This window comes from Convolutriloba macropyga, chromosome 12 (assembly GCF_964194025.1).
Source record: "Convolutriloba macropyga chromosome 12, txConMacr16.3, whole genome shotgun sequence".
In the NCBI taxonomy this organism is placed as follows: Eukaryota; Metazoa; Xenacoelomorpha; order Acoela; family Convolutidae; genus Convolutriloba; species Convolutriloba macropyga.
Window position 1 is genome coordinate 35,355,353 of NC_134479.1, and position 26,301 is coordinate 35,381,653.

General features: G+C 36.9%; 1 protein-coding gene across 1 annotated transcript in view; it reads left to right on the forward strand.

Moving 5' to 3' along the window:
* Positions 1 to 26,301, forward strand: part of LOC142350866 (uncharacterized) — a 73,644-nt gene that overhangs the window by 13,372 nt on the left and 33,971 nt on the right. Inside the window, exons 4-6 of the mRNA XM_075402850.1 lie at positions 3 to 84; positions 1,029 to 1,232; positions 4,163 to 4,333. Of these exons, the coding sequence (XP_075258965.1) occupies positions 3 to 84; positions 1,029 to 1,232; positions 4,163 to 4,333 (457 nt within the window). The remainder of the gene's footprint in view (positions 1 to 2; positions 85 to 1,028; positions 1,233 to 4,162; positions 4,334 to 26,301) is intronic.

A 26,301-nucleotide genomic window follows, 5' to 3' on the forward strand; every position in this document is an offset into this window, starting at 1 on the left:
AGCAAATCTGAAGTTGCCGAGTTGGGAAAGAATTTCACGGAGAAATACAATTCAATCGACAGTGACATCATGGCATTGATAGAGGTAGCGTATTCTAACAGTGACAGTGACCTGCTCGTGACGGTTAACTCAATAGAATCTTAGCAGATAATTACAGTTATTATTTGATTGCATTTGATCTGTACGTCGGCGAATGCAAAGTAAGCCGATAGGCAAGCAAGCCGACAGAAAAGCAAGCCGAAAGTTATGTAATAGTTATGTAATCTAGCTATCAGAAATATCTCATTTTCAAAATTCGGCTTGCTTGCCTATCGGCTTGCTTGACCGCCACCCTGTACGTCATTTATAGCGGTGAAACATGGAAACTAGGGGTCTATTGGGTTTGTACGAAAGGCATAATTCCATAGATGGGTTGGATAGAGTTTGTTATTGTGTGCGTCCATACGTGGGTGCGTGAGTGCGGACATACTGGGGGGGGGGGGATGTTCAAAGTTTTCATGTAAGAAATTAAAAGCTAAAACACGCGCGTGGGGTCCTTAATTGTGAGATTCGTACGGACCCCAGGTTGAGGTGCCATCCTGACGCGCACAATCGTCTGGGCCATGGTTGCACAATCGTCTGGACAATGGTCTGGAGGTGGTCAGAAAATCTTGGGAAGATGGTCTGATCAATGGTATTTTTCGTCTGGGGATAGTCTGATCAGAGGTCATCTGACGCGCACAATCGTCTGGACAATGGTCTGGGTTTCGTCTGGTCCATGGTTGCACAATCGTCTGGCAATGGTCTGAATTGGGTCTGATCAGAGATCAGTTCCGGATGGGAATGGTATGATCAGAGACCATTTTGAGCGCACATTCAGCGCACACGGTGTTTTGAGCGCACATTAGTCTGATCAGAGGTCATCTTCGTCTGGGATGGTCTGATCAGAGGTTACTTTCGTCTGGCACGGTCTGATCAGAGGTCACTTCCGGATGGCACCTCAACCTGGGACGTGTTCAAAAGCTGCCATCCCACAGGTCATGTTTCAGGCTGCAAGTGACCTTGACAAAAGGGAGCAGGATCTCAATCAAACACTAGCCGAGATTCCTGCACATTGTGAAGAACAATTCTCAATCAACTCTGCATCATTTAACAGTTGTGTGGATGCTAAAAGTCGAGAGGCTCGATCAGAGTTGCTGGATTACAAGTTGTTGTTGGAGCGAGCTAAGCAACCAAATGATACGGATGCAAAGGTATGTATAGTAACTATGAAAGCCCAAAAAATTATGAAACTCTAGTCGAGGGGTCGACTTATGAAAAGACTGTGGTCGGTCGATATTGAGCAAAAAGGCGGTGGCTAACTGATTTTGGGTATGAAAAAACATTGGGTCGGCCTTAGTGAGTGGTTAACCGTGGGTCGACAAATATTGGTCAACGTCGATCATATGTAGACCGATATTGGTCATGGGTCGACCGCGCGTCGACCAACAGGTGTCTTGATTGAACATGGGTCAACCGGAAAGTGTCATGGAGAATAAACTTTTTCAAAATTAGTAGATTTTGATGGGACCAAGGAGCTGCTCAAATGAGACAAAACATCAGGTTAAAGATTACTTGTGTATGGGTCTAAAACATCAAGAGCTTTTGGTCTAGCCTGCCTGCAAAAAGGGACCTACAAGACCTTGGGTGGTCATTGAACCCATCCTTATTCCCGGGCCATGGCAATAGTTATAATTGTTTTTAATATCTACTGTCAGCTTCTTATTAAACCTTCTCCTTTTTGAATTCTGTTAGGGTGCTGTTTTTTTGTCAAGATCTCATCCCACATTTTCTAGCATTTCGAAATCAAATTGTGATAGTGACTTTAGTCACGCCGAAACATGAATATGAGCAAAAAAACGGGTGGTTTTACGGCGTGAAACTTTTTTTGCTCTAATATCAAAGTAGAGCGAGAAAACCTTGTGTGACCAAATTTTGCTTTTTCGGTTGATTTGTTATTCGTCTATGGCAATTTGACTTGCTTTTACTATTTATAGAGTTTATTCTCGGTTTCTTTTGAAATGTTTTTCCCAAATGTTTAATTGCTCTCAAACGAAGTTTATAGCAATTATATTACTCCTGTCGGTCTTGTTTTTATGCGATTTTTCGCTTGACCGATTTTGACATTTCGTCCTCAAAAATGGGATAAACAGGTAGCGCCCAGCGGGCAGTGAGTGCTCTTAGAGCCTTTCAGCTCTGTTTCAGCTCAAACTATTTCGGAGACTCATAATTATGGTGTGAAGGGCGGTTCTTAGAGGTTGAGACACCCCCCCCCCCATGTTGACCCCTCCTCCCCCCCCACCCCCACTATTGCCTCCACCATTTTTTCGGAAAATTATCATGTTCCAAGTTTTTGGATTGTTATGAGCCAGTGAAACTATTTAAAACTTGAAATAGGGATACTGGATAGTCTCTTGAGACAATGAAATGGTTTTGAAGATTTTAATATTTTGAATCTTAGCAAGATTTTTTTAAAAAAAAATTTGCTATTGTTTTTGAAAATTTTGCATAATTTTTTTATTTTCTGAGTTGAACGATCATTAGTCGCCAACGAAGCTCCTCAAGTCAAGCAGATGGGTTAATTGACTTAACTCCAGAGACAAAACATCGTTCGGAACTTTTTCACTCCGAAATCTGGAAGCTTTTCTTTTTAGTTTCGCAAAATTTTGCAAGTTTTTAAAATATCAGTTTTCTATTTAGAGTTGCAGAGTCGAATCAAGCCAAAGCTAGGCTCACTAAACCGTGGCTAGCTACTGACAAAGCCAACCGCTCACCGGTCGTTTGAGAGCAATTCGCCCGACGTTAGTCGGTTATGTTTTTCGTTTCTAGTTCTAATTTAGATTTAATCATTGAAAATCTTTCCAGTTGTTGTTCAGGACTTGTCCTACTATGTTTCTAAAATTCGGCTAACTTTAGCTAGATATTTAACCAGTTTAACGTTTGAAATTTTTCGATCATTCAGTTTTCAGAATCTATTCTGTAAAATAAATTAAATACGGTCAACGTCAAATACTGAAATCAAAAGAAATGGGACAAACCAATAAAGTTTGGACACTAAAACGCAAACTTTGAAGACCTATTGCATAACTTATCAAAGTTCCTCAGAGAGTACTAATAATTGGTACGAGTACTTAGGTTATTGTCCTCCTAATTTGAAGTTGAATTTCACCATATTGAGTTGAATGAAAGTGCGTACCAAATTATAACACTTTTTGTCCTTTATAAGAAAACTATGTCAATTTTGCTACTTGTTTTCTCTAACTTGAAATCCCAACTTCAATCAGTGGGGTCTTTGAAGGCTATTTTCCAGCAATTTATTTTTATTCTTGATGTTTCTAGTGAAATTGTTTTTATGTGTCTTTGGGTAATTAAATTTCAAATAAAAAGCGCCCCTGAACCCTAAAAATTTATCATTTATTTGGTTGAAAAAGACGTCCCACTCTTCAACCCCGCCACCTAGTTCATACCCAATCTGGTTTCTACAGAAGGTGGCGGCTCGCCGTCGCTGATCTTTTAAAAGCAACTTGAAGTTTTACCTAGTTGTTGCCGAACAGGGAAAGTTTTAATGCGCGAGGTGGAAGAAAAATTCCAACTCGACATTAACCTGATGATGATTTAAACTTTTTGACTATTTGTTGAAAACAAATTTGTTGAAATCATGAATGCTGAAGTATTTTTAAATTAGCAACAACTATTGGTGTTGTTAGATCAAAGGGCTTGAAAATTGTCTGGAATTTACATTTTAAGCGCGAGAAATATGCCAACGATGCAAAAAACAGAGAAAAGGTGCAATTTTCCAGATTTGGTCCAGATTGAGTCTGATAAGTGGCCAATTTGGTCCGGAAGGTCTGATCATAGTTTTTTTATAGTCTGTACAATTGTCTGAGTTTGAGTCTGACCATAAGCGCACTATAGTCTGGACCATGGTCTGGGTTCTGTCTGATCAGAGGACATTTTGGTCTGGAAAGTCTGATCAGAGGCCATTTCAGTCTGGATAGTCTGATCATATCTCAATTTGGGTCCGGACCTAAACCTGGGTGGTTATGTTCCTAATTTTCGATGATGCTTATTTTCATCTCGCGTCATATTTTATTACCCGCACCCAATAAAAACGATAATTTGAAGCATTTTGCCCTTGGTTTAGCGCCAGCTACTTCTCGAGTACAAAACAAAGTCGAGTGAAGTGTGCTCTGAATTCAGACAGACTGCGAAGGGAGGGTGTGAGTCTGCGATTGAAGAGACAGTTGTGGGCAAGTGCAAGAAAGTGATTGGGAAAATTGCAGGAGTGTGCAAGCATGCAGGGAAAGGGCTCAAGGTAAATCTCTGAGAGTTTTCGCTTTTTTTAGCCAGGCGTTGAATTTGTTACGGACAGTCCAGCATCTTTTTGGACATGAAAAACAATTCTTGGCTTGACTACAATAAAAGAAACTTACTTATCATAAAACGACATATATGGAGTTCATGGAAGCTTACTTCCATAAAATGAAATTTTAATTTTATCTGGTAATCGCGATTTGCAGTTTACAAACACCGTTCCTATGTATGAAATAGATACACACAAACACACAATTTTGCTTTCATGATAATTTGCTAATATTATACGTCAATAAAAATGTTTATGGTCAGTTTTTTGGTTACAAATTTTCCCCTTGAACGAAAATATTGTGAAAACTGACCATTAACAAAAATGACAAATTATAACCAGCTCAGAGAAGGGCATTTTAACGAACTTCTAGGAACCGTTGAGGTCCGTTTTTATGGTTGGTAATTTTTGTTGTAGGTAAAATTATTGGTAATCCCGGGTTATCAGAGCAAAACTGAAAAAGATATATAGTTTGTTCACAACTGGTAATGAAAAAATAACAAAACTTTTGTTCACGGGGCGAAGAAAGAGCTGATTGTTGTTTAGTTATACAGTTTATTTCATTTTCGATTTTTAAAACAATCAAGCAAAGTTTGTAGCAGTTAGACTAGTCGTGGTGGTCTTTCTCTATTTAAGCGATTTTCGGTCACGGACTTCTCGTCCAATACTTTTTCCCTGACCGTATGATTCTTTGTCCTAAAAAACGGGATTAACTGTTATATCCCGCAGCTTGATAAGTTTCTGAGCAGCTCTGTTAAAGGTTTACTGGTCTCTAAGTGTACAGACCCCAAATCTTCGACGCTGCTGAGAAGAAATAAAATCAATGTGCGTGAGACAGTTTTACACAGCTTCCTGATGTCCCCGCCGCCCTTTCACATCACACTTCCCACTCCAACCCATCTCCGCCAACTCATTCCAACCCCTAACAGCGCACCTTACACACTCAGCACCCTTGTTGCCACCCAATCAGCTCAATAGCCCCCTCCTGAATTCAGCCCGCCCAAATGCAGACCGCCTTTTCTAGTACAGTTTCACCAGTCTCAGTTAAGCCTGAGCTGACATCCCTAAGCCCAGCCAGCTACTGAATAGACAACCGCTTGCCAGACATTTGAGAGCCAAGTTGCCCGACGTCAGTCGGTTATGTTTACCACGTCATGCCTGATTCCCAATGATTATTCGGGCAAAAATTGTACATCGGTATATCAGAATTCAAACATTTGGAAAATAATCGCAACTGAATATGTTGTTATTAATTGTTCTCACCTTCCATGGTATAAGGATTAAGCACTTTATTCTCGACTTAAATTTTGAGGCCAAATTTGGTGGATCGATATCATTTGCGAATAGATACAAAGGAGGAACCAATAAAAAGAATTCTCCAAAAAGAACCGACCGTTCAAATGATTGATTTTCTGGAACTCATTAATATTGATGCCTGAAGTCTTTGAATGTTTCTCATTTTTTGCGTCACTCGCTTTATCGAATTTTAAAAGCGCTTTAGTACTAAAATAAACGAATTTATGCAGAAAATTATATTCATTACATATAACTTCTCATTGCAGATTTAAGATCGCATAAAATGAATTAATTAAAAAAAAACTCAAATAGCTTAAAACAGTATTCATCTATTATTACAAATTTTTTAAAATAAAATTTAAGAAGAAAAACTTGAAAGAATGGGCTCATAAAGTTTTTGCTCAAGCAAAAGAGTTTGTGTAAAATATTGAGGATATGTTTTCCAGAACGTTTAATTTAAATTATTTCAACAGTTGTCGGGGAAATCGCTCTAAAATTTTCAGTTGAGTTATTACAGATTTTTTTAAACTTCAGTTATTTTTTGGCGATTAATATTATCTCCAAAAAAACTTTGCTATTGATTTTGTATTTTAGGCAAAAATCCAATTCTGGCAAAAATGCATTGCTTAAATATCTTTTTGCCGATGCTAGTCTTCCTACCGCCTGAATACCTCATTTTTAATTGCTAATTTCAAAAAATGCGTATGCTACTAGATTAACAATTATGCTTTGATTTTTTAGTTTTTTGTTGTCCGTAAATTCAGAGCTCAGCACAAGAATTAGACATATTATAAACAATTACAGGATCGAACTGTCTTGGAAAATTGAGAGCTCACTTTCAATTATAACAAAGAAAAATCCGAAACCAAAACTTAAAATGTAATTTTCAAAAAGTCTATAAAAAATCTTTGCTTGCACTTTACAATTTTTAAAAACTGCGTTGATTTTTCTTAGCCATTTTTTAGTTCTCAAAAACGCGCAACACTGATATCCAGTAGATTTGATTATAGGTAACTTTAAATTAAGGAACTCAATAGTCTGCCAACAAATTAGAAAACAAATTTCCCCAAAAGCATACAATCAACTGTGTGGTTCCATGTTCTCAAGTTGAGTATAACCAATTACACTGGATGTCAGTATGTGACGCTTTTTAAGAACAAAAGTCGGCATAGTGGAACAGTCAGTTTTTAGAGATTCTAAACTGCAGGCAAAAATGGAATGCTTAAAAATTACTCTCTAGGTGTCGATTTTCCTTTTTTCTTCTTTTTCAAAGCACTAGCAAGTTAATTAACAGACGAAAAAGGAAAGTAGAAGAAAACTGCCTGATAAATCAATTTGCCGTTCAATTCACAGGTTGTTTGCTCCTTAATAAATTGGTTGGTTTTTCAAACTTGTTACCAATATTATTAATTGCTCTCAAAAGAAGTTTGAAGCAGTTATTTTTACGTATTGATCTTTATTGCCTAATTTTTTTGACCATTTTTTGCTTTGTTTCTGTGACTTCAGTGATTAAAAAGTCTAATTGCTATCCTGGAGGTTGAGGGTTCAAACCTCTATCAGGTCCAAATTTTTGCTCCCAAACAATTTCTAAGCTACGCCCCAAAATGAGTTTGCCCCCCGCCTGGCGTTGGGGAGCAATTCACCTGACTATTTTTTGTTTTTTTATGTTTAATTGCTCTTGAACGCAGTTCATAGCAATTATTGTAAAAGTGTGTATCTTTTTTTATGCAAATTTTTTGCTTGACAGTTTTGCGCTTTTCTTCTAGAACATTCTTTGACTTCTCAAGTGACTTTTCACGCTTTCGTTCTTCATTTTTGCGTGATCTCTGTTGCTCTGAAGTAAAGCTAATATAAATTCGGTTGCAGAATACGTGACGTATGTGATCTGTAGCGCAGTGGTTAGTAGTTGTGGCTGTGGATCGGGAGGGCAGTGGTTCGAATCCGGGGGGGGGGGGGGGAATTTTGCACCCATAATTTAATCTAGCCCCTGAATTAAATTGCCTCGCCTGTCGTTCAAGAGCAATTCTTACGACATTTGTCGGTTTATCTTTTTTTCGGAAAACATTTATGCTGGATAAGCCTTTTGTTCTGTCGTCAGGTTTTTATTGTTTTTGATTTTACATTAAGGTTTCAAAGTTACATTGGACGGTTTCAAAGTTTGCTCATGTTATCATACAAATCAGGTTACTTTTCTATTAAAGTCCTTGTGTAGACTTTTAAAAAATCTTGTTTTATCCTATAATTGATTACGTAAATCTGATATATTTTTGGCATTGCCAAAAAACTATTCTTACTTTTTTCTCAAAAAGTGGTTTTTTATTCTTTGTTGATGAGGAATCACTGATGTGATTCAGCATTGCTACTTTCGACCCACCGAAACACCTTAAAAAGCAAATTCCCGATAGAAAAATTGGTTTCTTATATGAACTTATGTCTCATGATTTGATGCTAACAAGTTCGTGTGTTTGAAAGACAATTTTCTCTAGTAATTACTGATTTTTATCAATTTTGTTTAAAAAACAACTAAACCATTATGCAACAACCAATTTTGTTTTTACATAGTGCATTACCACTGAAATTTTCTTCTTGAAATTTTACTTTCAGTACCTTTTAGCTACACTTATCTATAAGAAAAGGAGAAACATTTTAGTTGTTAAATATGGTTTTTAATGGTTACTTCAATTTTTTTTTATTTTCTGCCCCAGATCTAGAAATTATACCTTTTTCATGCTCTTAGAATTTTGTCGTCTGATTCCTAAATTGTTTTTATGAACACATATACGATCTTAGTGTGGCATCAAGATGTGTTATAAATCAAACATGATCTTTTGTAGCCATCACGAGTCACAAATATTTTTGTATGATTACTCGGAGTTTTGTATGACTGTCGAGCCGGTAAATTTAGAAAAATACGAGCAGCCATTTGTTTTTCTTCATTTTTTCTATTTGGCAGGTTTTGGATATGAACCACGGTTTTTCTTGTGAGTCATTTGAACTTCAATACGATGGGTTGCGCTAAAATATTTTGAACTGGTTTTTAGTTAACCTCGAACGAAGTTTGAAGCAATTATTGTAAACATGTTGTTCTTCGTACGACTTCAAGAGGAGTATTGGTATTCTACAAGTTTTTAAAACTCGAAGAGGAGTATTAACATTCTACAGGTTTTTACAACTGGAAGAGGAGTATTGAGATTCTACAGTTTTTTAGGCTGACGCAAGTTTGTTCATGACTTGTACTTTTGCCTTTTGTTCTCGAACATTGACTCCTGATTTATAACGTTCAATTTTGTTTTCGATCATTGGTCTTCAAAAGTAGCTAAGTTGTTAATGTCAAGTAATAAGGAACTGATGTTAATATTTAAGGTTAAAGGGTTATTTCGAGAATTTTTGATCCTATATAAGTCCCTGTCATATCATTCCCCCAATCCCCCCACCTACCTGCCCACATTTCCACCCCAAAATGTATTTTTTTCGCACAGTATATTGCTTTTTTGTTTCTTTTTTCATATTTCTGAAATAAGTAAAGTTAGATAAGAGTCTTTTTTGCATGACTCGTCGAATCGTTTCCGGCTGTGTTTTTTTATCTGAAGTCATGACTTGAAATCTGACTTTCGTTTTCGAACACTGACTTCTGTTTTAGAACGTTGACCTCTGTTTTTGAACAACGGACTGTAAAAGTAGCTTAGTTCACAATGTATAGTTATTAAGAACTGATGTTAATATTCAATGTGAAAAGGTCAATTTGAGAATTTTTGATCCTATAGAAGTCTCTCCAACCTATCTAACTCACTCCTCCCCCAACTAGCCCCCCAAACTTACCCCCCTACACACACCACACACATACACACGCTGTCACCCCCCCCCCAACAACCCCCCCTCCAACTAGCGCCCCACCCCTAACTACCCACTCCCCATCTATCTACATCCCCATCTATCTACACTCTGGGAGTCAGTCTACCCACTATCTTCACCCCAACTTACATTACCACCTCCTATACCCCCACCTACCTATCCCCCATTCTTACCTAACAATAGGCTGTTTCTAACTATATTTTGCATAATTTGTATTTCTTTCGATATTTCCGAATAAAGTTGGATAAATTGAAAGAGATGTTAGTGCACGACGACCATCCGAGTCGTTTTTGTCGTTTTCAGTATTCCACCGGCTATGTTTTTTATGCAAAACTCTTGCTTGACCGTTTTGAATTTTCCAGTAACTTTTGCGCCCTTGACATCTTCCTTTTGCGTGATATGAATTTTTCTTTCAATCACGTGTCAGCAGTTGATCTCAAGTGTCGGTAGTTCACTACTAAAAGTCAAAAGAAAAGTAAGCCGAAATTGTTTTAATTTTTTTCACTTCAAACTTTGTTACTGGTTATAGTGGTATATAATAACCTTTAATGACCTCATTTGAAGCCACCTTAGTGATTTTAGTTACCCCACCCCCACTTTAGTTGCAGTAGATTAGAGCTCCCACTACTTATTCGAGAGCAATTTTTCCGACGTTAGTGGGTTATGTTTGTTTTTTTCAAGGCTGATGTCACTATCAAGTTAAACTTTGCGTCATTCATAATTTTTTGTTTTAATTTTGGATGACATCAAAATGCCTAATTTTTGAAATAAAAAGAATTGAAGCAAAAAATTCAAAATAAGGGATACAGCAGAGTTTCTTACCTAAACTCATAAGGAATAGAATTTCGTGCGTGATTTTCTAGAAGAACGGCCGCGAGGAAATGCTAAACATTTTACAGTTTTGATTATTTTGGAAATTGAACCATTTTTGATATATAAAACAGATCACCAAGGCGTAAAGCGTTTGATCTGCTCTAGTAGTGAAATGTAACTCTGATCAAACCGAATTTTTTAGTATAGTTTTCTCATGAAGAAACCAAACAAAATATCAAACAAAAACTTTTTTGAATCTTGATCGGTTCATTGTTGAATGTTGTGACGTAATTTGTGCTCCACATCAATAAAAAATTCACAAGTTTGCCTTAAGCAGCATCGGCTTCAGTTTCAAATTTGTGATCCACCGAATACAAGTATAAATCAATCTCATCTTCAACTCTTAAGCTCAAAAGTACGTTACTTTATTCACAAAAACAAATTCTCGCCAAAATTTAGATTAAAAAGACCAAGAATGTTGAGTAGATTTTGCCTTTGACGTAACAAAAGAAAGTTCACATGTTGTAATTGTGCTTTTGGTAAATAATAAAAACAATTTTGTGCTTAGTATTGTGTTTGTGTTGGCGTTTATGATTTTTTCTGATGAAATTCAAAACTTAAGTACGTATGTAAATTAAAGCTAATATTACATTTAAAGTGCTTTCTTATTTTTCTGACGAAAGCGAGCGTAACACGCTAAAGAAACTATTGTAAGAACATGCTTTTTGACGAAAAATTTGGTTCCACGTAAACCTGCAACAGAAATCAAAAAAATTGCAATAAAGTTAACAAAATGCGTTTCGGACGTTTTAAAGGCGCATTATTTGGGTTTTTGACTTTGCTGTTTTTCCAAAACATTTTCGAATCTTCAGCAACGCTGACTGAAAGTGGCCCGTTACAAACCATAAACATACCTGAAAGTGCAACAGCCCCAGTAGCAGTTGCAACCATAACCGTTAATACAGATCAAGCAACCGGACTTTCGATGTCGTCAAGTTCCGCTGATTTTTCGATCTCTATAACTCCAGCTGGATCTCCGGGAACGGGGCAAAACGTGAACTCAGACGCGGCGACTGGCGACAAAGCGGCGATTATAAGTCTTGTAACTGTTCCCGCGGCGCCCCAGTACGATACGAACCCTGTAACAAGCCCGGTCGCCACCACAAACTTGACAGTGACCGATGTAAATGGCACGATAACAAAAACGATTACAATTGAATACATAGCGAACATCAACGACGAGTCGGTGGCTAACCTTAACGTAACCGAACTAGCGGGTCCTTCGGCCTCGTATAACTACACGACTGCCGAACAAGCGTTCGTGAACGATACGAATATATTCCTACTTCAAATTGACGACCAAGATTTCTCCGATACAGTTTCACCGATTTTGACTAGGCTTCAGCCTAATTATAACAATACATTTGCGGTTCAAAATTGCACGGTAACAGCAACGTACCCGACATACGAATGTTATGTTTATATAACTCAAGGGTCAATTTTGGACTATGAAACCCAAACTGAATACACAATGGAGGTCACACTATCAGACGGAATAAGTTCACTAAGTCAGATTTTGACAGTCAGTGTTACTAACGAAATTGACCAGGCGCCCAGTTTTGAGCCCGATAACATGCCGGCGACTATTTTTCTTGCTGAAAACATTCATGGCGATGCAATTGTTTCCCAGGAAGTTATTTACCAAGTTCACGGGGTAAATAATGAGTATAATTATTCAACTAACCTACTTGAATACGTTTTGCTTACGAGTTATAACAATTCGAAAGGTGAAAACCTATTTGTTATAAACTCGACCACTGGGGTCATATCTCGAACTACTAATGAGCTTTCGTTTGAAGACTTGGACGCGTCGGATACGCAAATTTACCTTGAAGTCATGATAAACTTAACAACCGCCCCATATTCGAACATTACCGCAAATTTGACTATTAATGTAACCGATGTTTGCGAGAAACCAGTATTTACAGACACGCAAACTGTTCACCTTAGATTTGACGAAAACGAACCCACGGTTTCCGGCGATTTGTACGCTGCGGGGGGTACTAATAAACAAAGGCTTTCAGGACCTAGCACAGGTTATGACTTGACTGTAACCGACCCCGACTCACCCCAAAACGGAAGTTCGGCAGCTCCTGGACATTTGGAAACTATAACGTTCTCCATTGCTCAGAATGCCGATTCCAGTTTCTTCCTTATTGACTGCGACGGAAGCAACGGAGTAACGGTTAGTCTGGATACGACGACCTCGACCTATTCTGGAAGATGTTACGTTGAATGGGCTCAAAACCTTGATTATGAAGCCCTGAACCAGCGCCCGACTTTTACTCTGATTATAGTAGCCAATGACTCATGCGGGGCTACTGCCGAGTATCCGATTCAAATCACAGTCCGAAACGACAATGACAACGTTCCGATCTTCACAAACACCGGAAGTTATGACGTAACAATACCCGAGAACTCCGTCCGAGGCACTTTTGTGACCCAAGTGTCCGCGTACGACCCGGACGCCGATCCCAGCACCTCAATGCAATACTCTATAAACAGTCACGTAAGCCCGACTGACTCCATATCCGGTGACTATTACTTCCGAATCGAAACAGTTACTGAAGACACGAGTCATGGGACCACGCAGGTTGGGAAAATTTACCTTTACTACCCTTGGGATCGAGATCTTCTGGGAAACACGGCTACTCTTCAGGTATGGGCACAAGATTATCATCCTTCAACCGATAGTTACGCGGCCGCATTTACAAGACGACGTTCTAACTCACATTTAGTTTATATTACATTTTCTGATATTAATGACAACAGGCCGATTATTCATACCTTTTGGAATCGAGAAGTCCCTTACAATGAGGGCAGCGGTTTTGACCTTGGAATTGACCTCGCTAATAACGTCTCTTCTTCAATTAGAAACGATCTGGGGGTCAACAACGACTTTGAGTTCCGATTCCTGGCTCCTTCGCAGTACTTCAGCATTGACGCAGTTTTGGGAACCATTTCAAAATCAAGCTATGTTCTGATTCCGTATAAAAGGTATGATGTGTTCATAATTGCTTATGATTTAGGAACCGATCCCGAAACGAAGTATTCGCCAATGGGCATCGTTCGCATTGATTCATACGACCGAAGTGAAGTTCACGTTGTTTTTCACATGACTGTAACTAGTTCATACTTTGAAGCGAACCAAAATCGCTTTCTACTCTCAATGAATGACGTGTTCAACAGCACCGGGTGGTATTTTAGACTGTATAACTTTGTCAACGGAACTTCGAATCTCGAAGTTACTATTTACGCTTTGACTAGCGACATTACAAACTCGGTGAACTACCTTAACGTCACCAAAACTTACGTCCCGAAGAATTCGTTGCTTGAGGTTACCCGACAAAACACACAAGGTACCCCTACAACTACCCTGACAAACAGCGTGGGCGGGGTTCTGGACGACTTCGACATAGTTCTGGTCGAGCCAGAGGTCGAGGATCCGGAAGAATCCGAGAATTTTTGGTTGGACACTGAACTTGGAGTTGTGGCCATGATTGGTATCATAATCGGAGGAATCATTCTGATTGCTTTGATCATAGCTCTGGTGTACTGGTTTCTAACGCGGGACAAACCGCCCCCGCCACCTCCAAAACCGATACCCAAACCGGAACCAAAACCGGAACCCGTTTTGAAGCAGGACTATAAAAAGCAAGGTCCAGGACCTCAGATTTTGGTGGCTGATGACGATGATGAAATCGTCGCTCGTCCAATTAAAAAGACGACAGGAGCCGAAATGAGAGGGTACGACGCGGTCACGGGGCGAGAGTACATTGCGAACCCAATAACCGGGGAGAGAAATTGGGTCGAAAATGAAGGGGATATTTTCTGAAGAAAGAGAGGGCGCAAATAAATAGTTTTAATCTAGGGGTTTAGAGATAAACAACCATTTCAATGAAATAAAAAACAGAAAGAACGCTGGTTCGGTAGTCCTAGAAATTTTCCAAGAAAGTTGCAATTCACGGATTTTTGGGATGGACTTTTTTTGTTTTCAAACTAACAAATGCTTGTTTCAACTTCTTCAAAAATAAAAGTAGTTTACAGAGATGACTTTTCTTATCGGATTCTGAAGATTCTAGAGCAATAAGTTTTTTTTAAAGAAATCACCGCATGGAATAATGATTTATAATTTTATATCAAGTGATTTTTTTTTCAATTTCTGTGAAATGTTACCAAGAAGCAATTATGTATCTATGAGCCACACTGCCCGACTATCAAGAATATTTGTTCGGGGCAATCTCAAACTGCACTCAAACTGTTGTCCCAGATCAAAATAATCTCTGGTTGGACAAGCTCCTGAACTTTGCCCGATTTTTGTGGCAACCCTGCCCATATCGTTTCCACACCTATGTCCAAACTATTTAAGCACGAAGACACCGAGGATTTCATCGAAATCCGCCTGATCTCAAATCAACTACCATTTTCAAGACCTTTATAGCAATCGTAGAAATAGAATTTATTTTTATCAACTGCACTGGTCAAAGATCATTTATATACATACTTTTGATCCGATTGTTTTTAGGCTTTTTAAGTTCCTAATTATTAATAAATGGGCCACTTAACGTTATTGCTACTAATGTTTAAATTACCTAACAAGTTTATCAGTTAAGGTAAAATTACCTTCAATTATTAAGATAAACGTTTACCTCAACTTATGCTGAGTGAAATTTTCACAATGAATGGCGTAGGTGCAGGAGAGCACCCCAAAAAATTTTGTAAAATCTCAAAAGTTGGCTGTGAGGTCAATTGAAAAGAGTTTCGATTAAAACTTACCATTTAAAACTTCTCTAAGTCAATCTGCTGAAATCTGCTCTTTTTCTGGATCAATCTCATATGCAATATAAGATCAGGCTAGACTGTGTTTGAACCTGCCTCTAATTAGACTATCTTTTGAGTTTCTCATGTTGTCGAGAACCTGTAAACTTTGAAAGCACAATCATGAGTTCGATTGCGTGTGATCAATTATCAATATAGTCTTGGACCTCAAACTAACCATTTATTAAATCAAAAAAATTCAGTAATTAAATGTTAGCATTAAGTTTATGACCACAAAGACATTAAGCCACAAGGACGCAATGCGAGCTAACTTCAATGGCCTGTGGATAAGACAATCATTTGAGAAACTGCCTACAAAGTAATCCGAGCTGCAAAATTTTTATCTCCTTCTAATCTACATTAGAAGTTAAAAAGTGCAGTCACGGGTAAATTGTGTCAACAAATTCCAATAGCGCAGAAAAATACTTTATTCATACATGGTGAAAACTTGGCTAGAAAGAAATAGCAGTGAAATTTTTAGCAAGTTAATAGAAATCATTTTGAAAAAGATCCCAAGATTGAGTAAGCAAACTCAGAAATTTTATGGTTCAATATGGGTCAAAATTTTCTTGAAATGTTACTTCAGTGTTTTTTAACTCAATATATGATCTTTGTTTGGAGCAAGGATTCAAATATGAATGAAAGCATTTGTTAGCAAGAACCAAATACGAGTTTTTATGTATGCTAAGATTCTTATAATCAAATTTCTGCAGATCCCTCTTGTTTTGTTTAAAGTTAGTGCTGATATTGCATCTCACCAATGGAAAAATAAGTAGCGCTCCCAAAAAGCAAATTCATCAAAGATAACAAACAGTTAAAAAACATTACTTGATAAAATGCTATTAACTGCAACTAAAAATTTAATGCTATATTTATCGACATTGTGATCCTCTTTGTTGCCTCACCCAATATGTTAGGCGCCAATAGATATTGTGAGTATAATTAACAAGGAGGCTCGGTAATGTGCGTTCGCACATTAAGTTCCGACCCCGCTCATCTACATTTTTCACTTAATTGTCTACCAAATGAGGAAGAGATAAAAAAAATAACTTATCAACACATCGTTCAACAAACTACTAAGGTGATGAAACAATCTACTGTGGAGGGTCTATGAGACCTATGGCTACCATAATATGACTACAGAAAAGACGGCAAAAATATCCAATAAATACAAATATTAATTACGACCAAAACTCCTTGTCCATTTTTTGAAAACCACTAATAACTAAATCAAAAGGACATCAGATAAAATTTTACAAAGAAGGTTAACTGGTAGTTTTTGGAACGAAATATGGGACTTTTCCTCAATGCGACTTGGCAACAAGTCGACTAGAAACGAGCAAAAGCGGCAAATGTTTATTAAAACATTGTTTTTTTTAAAACAAGTATTAAATTCGAACTGATTAGAAACATTACGCATCAAATGAAATCATTGGGAGAGTATTTTATACCTCAATTGAGAGCGTGTGAGGCCTTTCATTATCTAGGATATGTCATACGACTACAAAAAGAACGACAAACACTGACTGACAAAATTTGCACGAAAAATTATGCACGAAAACGATGTCTTCCAATCAATCAAATTTTAAGATGATCACTGTAAACAATAAAAATTTTCGTTTGCATTTTTTGCAGGTGACAACATTTGTAAGTCAAATGACGCCCATTAATGTGATACTGTGAAAAGAAAACAAAAACCTAAAAAAAGGGACAAATTTGCAAAATCACGAAAATTGGTTTTATGAAAACCGTTTGTTCCAAGAAGAAAGACCATTTGAGGAAAATAAAACCGGTATGGAGAGCAATTTGTATTGCAAAAGATAAAGGATGTGAAAGACCTTTAATTACACAACATTTGGCATATGACAACAAAAATTAACAACAAATAAAGGGCAAAAATAAAAAAAACTCTATCAAATTCTGCAAGAGAACGGTGACGCAGGACTTCAAACCATATGTTATAAAAACGAAAATTATGTTCAGCTTCAAATGTTGTAAAGATTTTTTCAATTAGATTGTTAAATAATGTGACAACTTACAAAAGAAACAAAAACAACAGCAAAAATGGGCAATTATGCACAAAAACCAGAAAATTTTGTATAGAAACTCGTAGTACCAAAAGCAAGCAACCCTTTTGTTAAAACAATCGGCCGCAAAATTAGATTTTATTCTACAGGGAGGTAAGGTTGACCTTTACTTATTGAGAATAAGCAAAATGTTGACTAAATTACTATAAAAAATTGGCAAGTTCAAAAAACACAGAAATTTCCTTAAAACAAATACATTCAATAACATAAGAGACATTAGGTAACAACTGAATTAATAGAAAAGGTTCAAATGCACCTCTTGAAGAAAAAGTTTAGATCTTTGAGTGCTTCAACTTAACAATCAGACTGCCAAAAGAACAACAATTGAAGGCAAAAAACAAGAATTCAGTTAAATTTTAATAAAACTCTTCCTCAAAGACATAAAAACCTTCGGTTCGCTGAAAACAAACTGTATCTACTTTCGGCCTCAAATTTACGTAAATTGGATCTGTCATTAACAGAGCCGTGAATTTAAAAAAATCTCATTTATTAACATTAAAAAACAAAAGCAAAATACTTTGAAAAAAGGCAGCATCAAAATATAAACTGTTTCTGATTCTAAGAGTCCATGATATTATCGAACCTCTCCCTGATTTTGTGGCGCGCTCTGCAAACCGACCAATTGTTCCAAGTTTTTGCAAATTAGACCAATTGTTCAGTGCAACTCTAAAAAATTTTAAAAGAAAAGATGCATTTTGTATAATTATCGAGTTAAATCTGCAAAGTTTTAATTCCAGAAGACTTTCCTACGGCGCCTATTTGCAACTAGCGATCTTTTTGAGATCAGGAAGTCTAGTCTGTGTTAAGGTTTCTAGGTCACTAAGTCTGGCAAACTTTAACAAAGTCGGCCAAAAAAGCATATTTTGTGCCATTTTGGATGAAAAAAGTTTGAATTTTTAAAATTTTATCAAAAATTTTAGCCAAAAAACTCTTCAGCAACGCTTCAAACACTTCAGCAACGCTTTTCTATCTCTAATGGTAACAACAACACTCTGCCGTTAAAAATTTTAACTTACCTTGAATTATATTAGCGAAAATGTGCCAAATTTTAGCAAAAATTCATGAAAATGTGAACAAAAACAGTCGAATGTTCACAAAACTTTAAACCTCGATAACTTCCTGTAAAACACGAAAATCCAAAAAATCTTTTTAATTCCGTATTCTACGCTGGACGGGCTTTTTAATGATACCACTCACAATTCTCTACGATGAATATATCGATCGGCCAAAATTGACTGAAGCAAAAAAACCCCAATTGAGTATATAGTTCCTCCCTCCCCACTAAAGTGGGGGTCGGAACAATTATTAAATATTAACACATAAATGCGTGACACATAATTGCGTTACATTTATGTGTCACGCATTCAAATAGTTATGTGTTGTTTTTATACCACGTTACCTTGTGAAAATAGCATGCACGCGTGGGGGTCAGAAAGAGATCTTTTTAGTTTACCCCCCCCCATTCTAACATATGGATTTACTATGTAATGGCACGCGCGTGTAATGGAACGGGATGGGTTAGGTTGCATAACGTACTGTGAGCACAAACGGAAAAGATGCCCAATAAACGGGGAGCGGGCAAAACAGATGCAATCCGCAACATTTGTGTACACAGAATGGACATATTGGGCTGCAAATAGTGGAACCTGAGTGAAATGTGAGAGGATGTTGAGAATGTTGAGAAGATTTAAAATTGTATTAAATTTACAATGTGTAAAAAGACTTTCGCACATTAAGAGCAATAAAATAACTTAAGACGAGAAAACTGGTAGAAAATACTAATTCTGCTATTAACATTTGTGAGAGATGAGAGAAAAGAAAAACGTGAAAGGAATGCTAAATCTACAATTAACAATTCTTAGAAAAGTAACCCAAACAAAGAAGAGCATCAAACTCAAACAAAGACTAACAGTGGTGAGGTTAACTAAATGACAGTACCTTAGATTAAAAGGGTGGTTTCTTTTTAGTCTCCACAAAAATCGATGATCACAGGATAGGAACTGAGGTTTGAGAAACAGATACAAAGGTTTATCGCCGAATGTTTTTCACGTTTTTTCTTTCAAATAAAATCGAACTGCGAAACGTTTTCCAATGAATTCTGGCAAATTTTTACAAGCAAATTTATTGTGCTTCATGCTCCAAATTATAATATCTGCTCCCGACCGCTTGCCACTAAAAAATTGGAAATTAATAAACCAAAGAATAAGACATTTATGTTCGAACTAATTTGCAATGAAGAGGAGAATTAATAGATATAGGAGATCAATTAGTAGTTCTTCATGTTTGTTTTTCCAAAGCTATTTTTACTGTACATCCAAAAATTTTTAATTGCCAGTAAAAACTTTAAGAAAATGCTGAGAAAATACGAAATACAAAATAATTACGGAACCGTAATTTAATTTTTAAAGTCACGATTACGAGATTTTTCACGATTACGAGATTTTTACAAAGCTATTTTTACTGTACATCAGCGGAACTTTAATTATAAGTAATCAAAAGAACTTTAATTATAAGTTAAAACTTTAGCCTTACCTTGCAAAGAAATTACGAAATACAAAATAAATACAGAACCGTTTAATATAAGTTTAAAAGTCACGATTACGGTCAGAGAACGATTTTTAATTGCTCTCAAACAAAGTTTGTATCAATTATTTTGTATTTATGCAATTTTTTGCATGACCAATTTTTGCTCTGACCCAATTGACTTTTTGTTCTCAAAAACGGGATCAACAGGTAGCGCTTGAAGGGCATTAAGTTTTCTTAGATCTCTAAGCCTTGCCATACTTTAAAAATGCGCTTCAAATGTTTTGAGGAATCAATTTCATGGTGTGAAGGGAGATTTTTAATGTTAAAAGTTTAACCTCACTCAGTCACTCCCCTCCCCATCCCGCCATCAGCCATTCTATTACCACACCCAACACTGCTACTGTCCACCCTCTTCCAGTTGTCGATCTGAACCCCTCTCTCATCTAGTCTTCGCAACCCTACCAACCATTATTTGAACCCACCCACTTTCCTCTAACTCTTGCCCCCCCCCCACACACTTCGGTCACCCCCGAATGCTAGCATTCCTATGCCCCACCTGGCTCTTACCGGAGCCAACCGCTCGCCTGTCGTCTGAGAGCACTTAGCCCGACATTAGTTGGTTTTGTTTTCCATAGCAAATACATTGTGTCACAGAACAAGTGTTTAGCAAGAATATATACTATATATCTTTGCAGAAAATGCTTTTTAAGAACAGTCAGAATAGTTCACTCAAGTATAAGGAGTGTATTTAGCTCAGCGTTGTCATAGTTCAGAAATTATACTCTCAAGATAAAAGAAAGTTTTCGCTTCAAAAGCTGAACTCCTTAACGTGACTGGGTTGAAATCAAAAACGTCGTTTTGATTTTTGTTTTCAAATTTTTGTTAACATGTCACGCAGAATAGATTTCAATAGTGAAGCAGTTTTGTTTTAATTTATTTACATTGATTTTGAGATTTATAATTGATGTAATCAGTTTAGGTTGGTTCAAAATTCTGGCTAATTTTACGCTCCTCCATTTGGTTGTAAGCCAAAAATTCAGTTAGAGTTTGAGATATTCCCGGGTCGAGGTTTGGTGGTGAATTTTCGTAAGAAATGCGGTGAAATGCGGTGAAAAAAAAATAATTTTCACCGCGTATTTCTTACATCTTTTTGCGGTGAATGCGGTGAATCGCGGTGAATTATTTTTTTTCACCGCGTTCTCAGTATTCTTACAAAAAAGAATCGTCCCCACACCGGTTCGAACCTCTGACCTCATGCATGCCTTCATATGCTTATTCCACTGCGCCAACTGTCACTAAGGTCTTTGTTATTTCTTGTGAATTTAAATCAGATTAGGTAAACTTTGGAAACCGTATGCGGTGAATTTTTGTAAGAAATGCGGTGAAATGTGGTGAATTATTATTTTTCACCGCATTCACCGCATTCACCGCATTTCTTACATTAATTTGCCATAATAGTCTATGCGGTGAATTTTTGTAAGAATTGCGGTGAATTTGGTGGTGAATTTTTTTGTAAGAAATGCGGTGAAAAGCGGTGAATTATTTTTTTTCACCGCATTCACCGCAATCACCGCATTTCTTACGAAAATTCACCGCATTCACCGCATTTCTTACGAAAATTCACCCTAAAACCTCGACCCAGTTTAGGTTGGTTCAAAATTCTGGCTAATTTTACGCTCCTCCATTTGGTTGTAAGCCAAAAATTCATTTAGAATTTGAGATATTGTTTATCATATACAGCGGTACAGATTGCATTTTTTTGGTACAGGGTGATTATTTTGCGATCAACTGTTGTAAAAGTTGTTGTGAGAATAGGCTTTTTAAAATTTAACCATATAAAAATTTTCCTGTCATCGATAAATCTCTACTGTTTGTTCTAAAAATAATACGTTTTTAAGCATCACAAGGAAATCACTTATGAACTTAGTGTGGCAACAACGAGGTTATGCTCCAATTTATGATTAAATTAGGAGCCCCAGATGGTTGTATAAGGAAACTTGTCATATTTGTCATATTTGTATAAGGAAACTTCAAAATTTGTCATATTTGCGAACGTTGAAAAAACGTTCACGTTATTACTTTCACGCAGTTTGTGACTCTGGCTCGTCTTACAGTAGTCATTGGATGCTCTTTACCGTAATATACCCTATTGAAAATTCTTTTTAACTGAGTACTTTACATTGCCGAATACTATTCTTCCTCCTGGTTTTGAAAAAAAATTCCTAAACAGCTGGCAACTTTTTGAAAGCAATTTTCTATTTTTCTGTAAATGTGCCCAACATATACATACTTACTCACAAACACACACAAACACACACACGCACGCATATAACCATAACACATAACATTATAGGTTCCTAACTTTAAAGTTTTTTTATTTTTTGATAGATGCACACATATATGATTGCGCGACATAACTAAGCGAACCACCAAAAGACCAAAAATGAAATATTTTTCGCAAAGTTGGGTGCTAATGATAGAGTAGGTGAATCTATTTGACTAAAGTTTTGATATTCTTTGACACTATTTTATAATTATAAATGCCCACACACAAGAACCATGCAAAAATTTTTGTTTATGACTTCAAAACCATTTTTCTAAATATGTATAATCTTCAAATATGTTATTAAAGCGAACCGAAAGAGCCAAATGTGGACTGCACAAGAAGTAAATTCAATTTAAAATCCTTGTGGTTGTATTATACGGTAAATTTCTGACACCAGCAAGTATTCAATGTGTCACATATGACCTTAAAAGATTTCAAATTTTCAAATTTTAACGAAGCTTGTGATTAAACAATTTTTACAGTTTTCAGATTTTTTTTCTATCATTCCTTTCTGAATTCCAGAAAATCATTTATTGTACAAGTGTGACAACTGAAAAATCATGATTCTTATATGATTCCTATATCACCTCGTATGATTCCTAAGAATCCTATTTCGCTCAACCCAGTTTACTTCGATTGGTTACCTAGCAACATCCTGCAACATTTTTTGCGGAATCTTGGAAGAAGATATATCGTTTGCAACACGCCAAAATCTTTCAAGATCATTCAAGATAACAATCCGTCTTGCAAGAACCTTGCAAGATATTCATTGATCTGGCAAAAATGAAGATAAATGAAGCATAATCGAACACGATCAAAATGAGACGAGAACGTTACCTCTATTCATTTTTTTTCATAATGGTAAACCAAAATATCATTAATCTTATTTTTTTTCACTTTTTATTTCATTTTTAAGAAAGAGAATAATTGAAATGTGTGCAAAATCAAAGATTTTTAGAGAATCAGAAGTTTTTTAGCTCGACCGTAATGAACTTGCAAAAGAAACAGTGTTTTGCAAGATATCCATTTCTGCGAGAATCTTGCATGATGAATCATCTGGTATTGACAAGGGTACCATGAATTCAATAACCCCATTATACCCCCCATGAAATTATAGCCCCCAATTATGGTAAAAATAACATGATTGGGGGCTCTGAGATTGGGGGGGGGTCTCTGATGGGAAAAGCACGAAAGTTGTATGATGGGTAACCCGGGATGCAACTTTATTTCAAAAGTTTTGGTCGCAATCTGATCGAAAGATAATAAAGATAATTCGTCAAACGGAACCGATCAGAGCAGACCTCAACGGGAGCGATCTTGCAAGAATCCTGGCATTAGGCTGAAATGTCCCCCTGGAAAGAAGATCAGCGGACCTACGGAAAATGTCGTCTTCTGAATTTCTGCTAGGCTCAACATTGAGGGGACTCTGTCGCCCAGAAGATCGATCAAATAAAATAACCAAAGGTTTTGAATTGGTGAAGCAAGCGTTTATTTGTGACTCTGCTATTTCCCCTCTTCCACTCTTGTATGCTGTTGCAAATGAGATTGCCTCGAAATAAGTTAATTCACAACGGGGCTCGTAATATCAATTCTAGTTATATGGATAACAAAGGTAAGAGAAATACTTGCACATCAATGGAAAAGACAAATTCAAGACAATTTATAATAGTAATTACAATAATAATACCAATATACGTGGTTCACTTCCCAAATGAACTAAATCAAAACAACTCACAGTATCCCAACTGGTCTTGCAATTACAAACTTCCACAGATCAATCTCACTCTCAATCTCTTCCCTGCTTTTCAATCTATCTTTAAAAGTTTAGTCCCACTAAACCAACTAGTTTCTCTCGCTTGTGCTTAAATCTCTTCTGTGTCCCACTTCTGCTTTGTCTCAGCAAATGGTTTCAACCCTCACTGATCTCTCTGCGTGTCACTTCAGTTTATACTCAACCAATACGCTCTTATCATAAGCAAACAAACTCTAATCGCTGAATTAAACATTGCAACTTACACTTGAAACCTGTCACATTCAGTAGGAGGGCTTTGTTTGCTATACAAACAATCCAATATCAAACTCTTCTCTGTTATCCAACTGCTACCAACCATTGTTCAATTTTCTCTTTATCTTAAGTAAACGACCTTTGGACTCTTATGTAAACAAATTCACTCCGCTTTATCTCATATATGCACTTGGGATGTCAATAAGTGTTTGCTTTGTAAACATTTAACGTTGCTCTGAAAACTTCTTATTCCTCTATTTCCGCTATCAAATTAACTAGCTGCAACCAATCCGTGTCAAAAATCATGTGTTTAATAAACAACTAATCTCTTCCCCAAAGCTATGTCCGATTGTAATTTCCAATTTTCTCAACATTTTATGCAATTTGCCAGTTAAAAACAACCGAAAAGTCTAATATTCCTAAAAGCCCAAAATTTGACCTCTAGGGGTTAATCAGGGGTCATTCGTGCAAAATTAGGGGTCAAGTTGATAAAGATAACTATTGTCACGGAAAATAATCTCACAGTTGTGCCTACCCACAAAATTTCATCACCTAACTCATATTAGAACGCGAGCAATAACCGCGCACACTTTTCATCTACCTCACAGTTGACCCCAGAGGTCCAAATTCAAAAACTCGCAATGTAGTGGTCAAAACGGCTTTGGGTAAAAATTTCTAGTAATTATAGGCCGCCATCAATTTGCCTGCCAAGTTTCATGACCAACGGATCAGCCGTTGCAAGTCGTTTGCAATTTGAAAATTTTTAAAGAGTCTTAGGTGCCAAAACCCGAAACATCCGAGTTTGTCAAAATTGACAGGGGTGTGTATTTTTTGTCACTAAAATATATTCAAATTTTAACGAAGCTTGTGATTAAACAATTTTTACAGTTTTCAGACTTTTTTTCTATCATTCCTTTCTGAATTCCAGAAAATCATTTATTGTACATGTGTAACAACTGAAAAATCATGATTCTTATATGATTCCTATAAGACCTCGTATGATTCCTAAGAATCCTATTTCGCCCCACCCAGTTTACTTCGATTGGTTACCTAGCAACATCCTGCAACATTTTTTGCGGAATCTTGGAAGAAGATATATCGTTTTGCAACACGCCAAAATCTTTCAAGATCATTCAAGATAACAATCCGTCTTGCAAGAACCTTGCTAAAAGAAGATTTTTTAGCTCGAGCGTAATGAACTTGCAAAAGAAACAGTGTTTTGCAAGATATCCATTTCTGCGAGAATCTTTCAAGATGAATCATCTGGTATCGACAAGGGTACCATGAATTCAATAACCACATTATACCCCCCATGAAATTATAGCCCCCAATTATGGTAAAATTAGCATGATTGGGGGCTCTGAGATTAGGGGGTCTCTGATGGGAAAGGCACGAAAGTTGTATGATGGGTAACCCGGGATGCAACTATATTTCAAAAGTTTTGGTCGCAATATGATCAAAAGATTGTAAAGATAATTCGTCAAACGGAACCGATCAAAGCAGACCTCAACGGGAGCGATCTTGCAAGAATCCTGGCATTAGGCTGAAATGTCCGCCTGGAAAGAAGATCGGCGGACCTACGGAAAACGTAGTGTTCTGAATTTCTGCTAGGCTCAACAGTGAGGGGACTCTGTCGCCCAGAAGATCGATCAAATAGAATAAACAAAGGTTTTGAATTGGTGAAGCAAGCGTTTATTTGTTACTCTGCTGTTTCCTCTCTTCCACTCTTGTATGCTATTGCAAATGAGATTGCCTCGAAATATGTTAATTCACAACGGGGCTCGTAATATCAATTCTAGTTATATGGATAACAAAGGTAAGAGAAATACTTGCACATCAATGGAAAAGACAAATTCAAGACAATTTATAATAGTAATTACAATAATAATACCAATATACGTGGTTCACTTCCCAAATGAACTAAATCAAAACAGCTCACAGTATTCCAACTGGTCTTGCAATTACAAACTTCCACAGATCAAATCTCACTCTAAATCTCTTCCCTGCTTTTCAAACTATCTTTAAAAGTTTAGTCCCACCAAACCAAACAGTTTCTCTCGCTTGTGCTTAAATCTCTTCTGTGTCCCAATTCTGCTTTGTCTCAGCAAATCGTTTCGACCCTCAATGATCTCTCTGC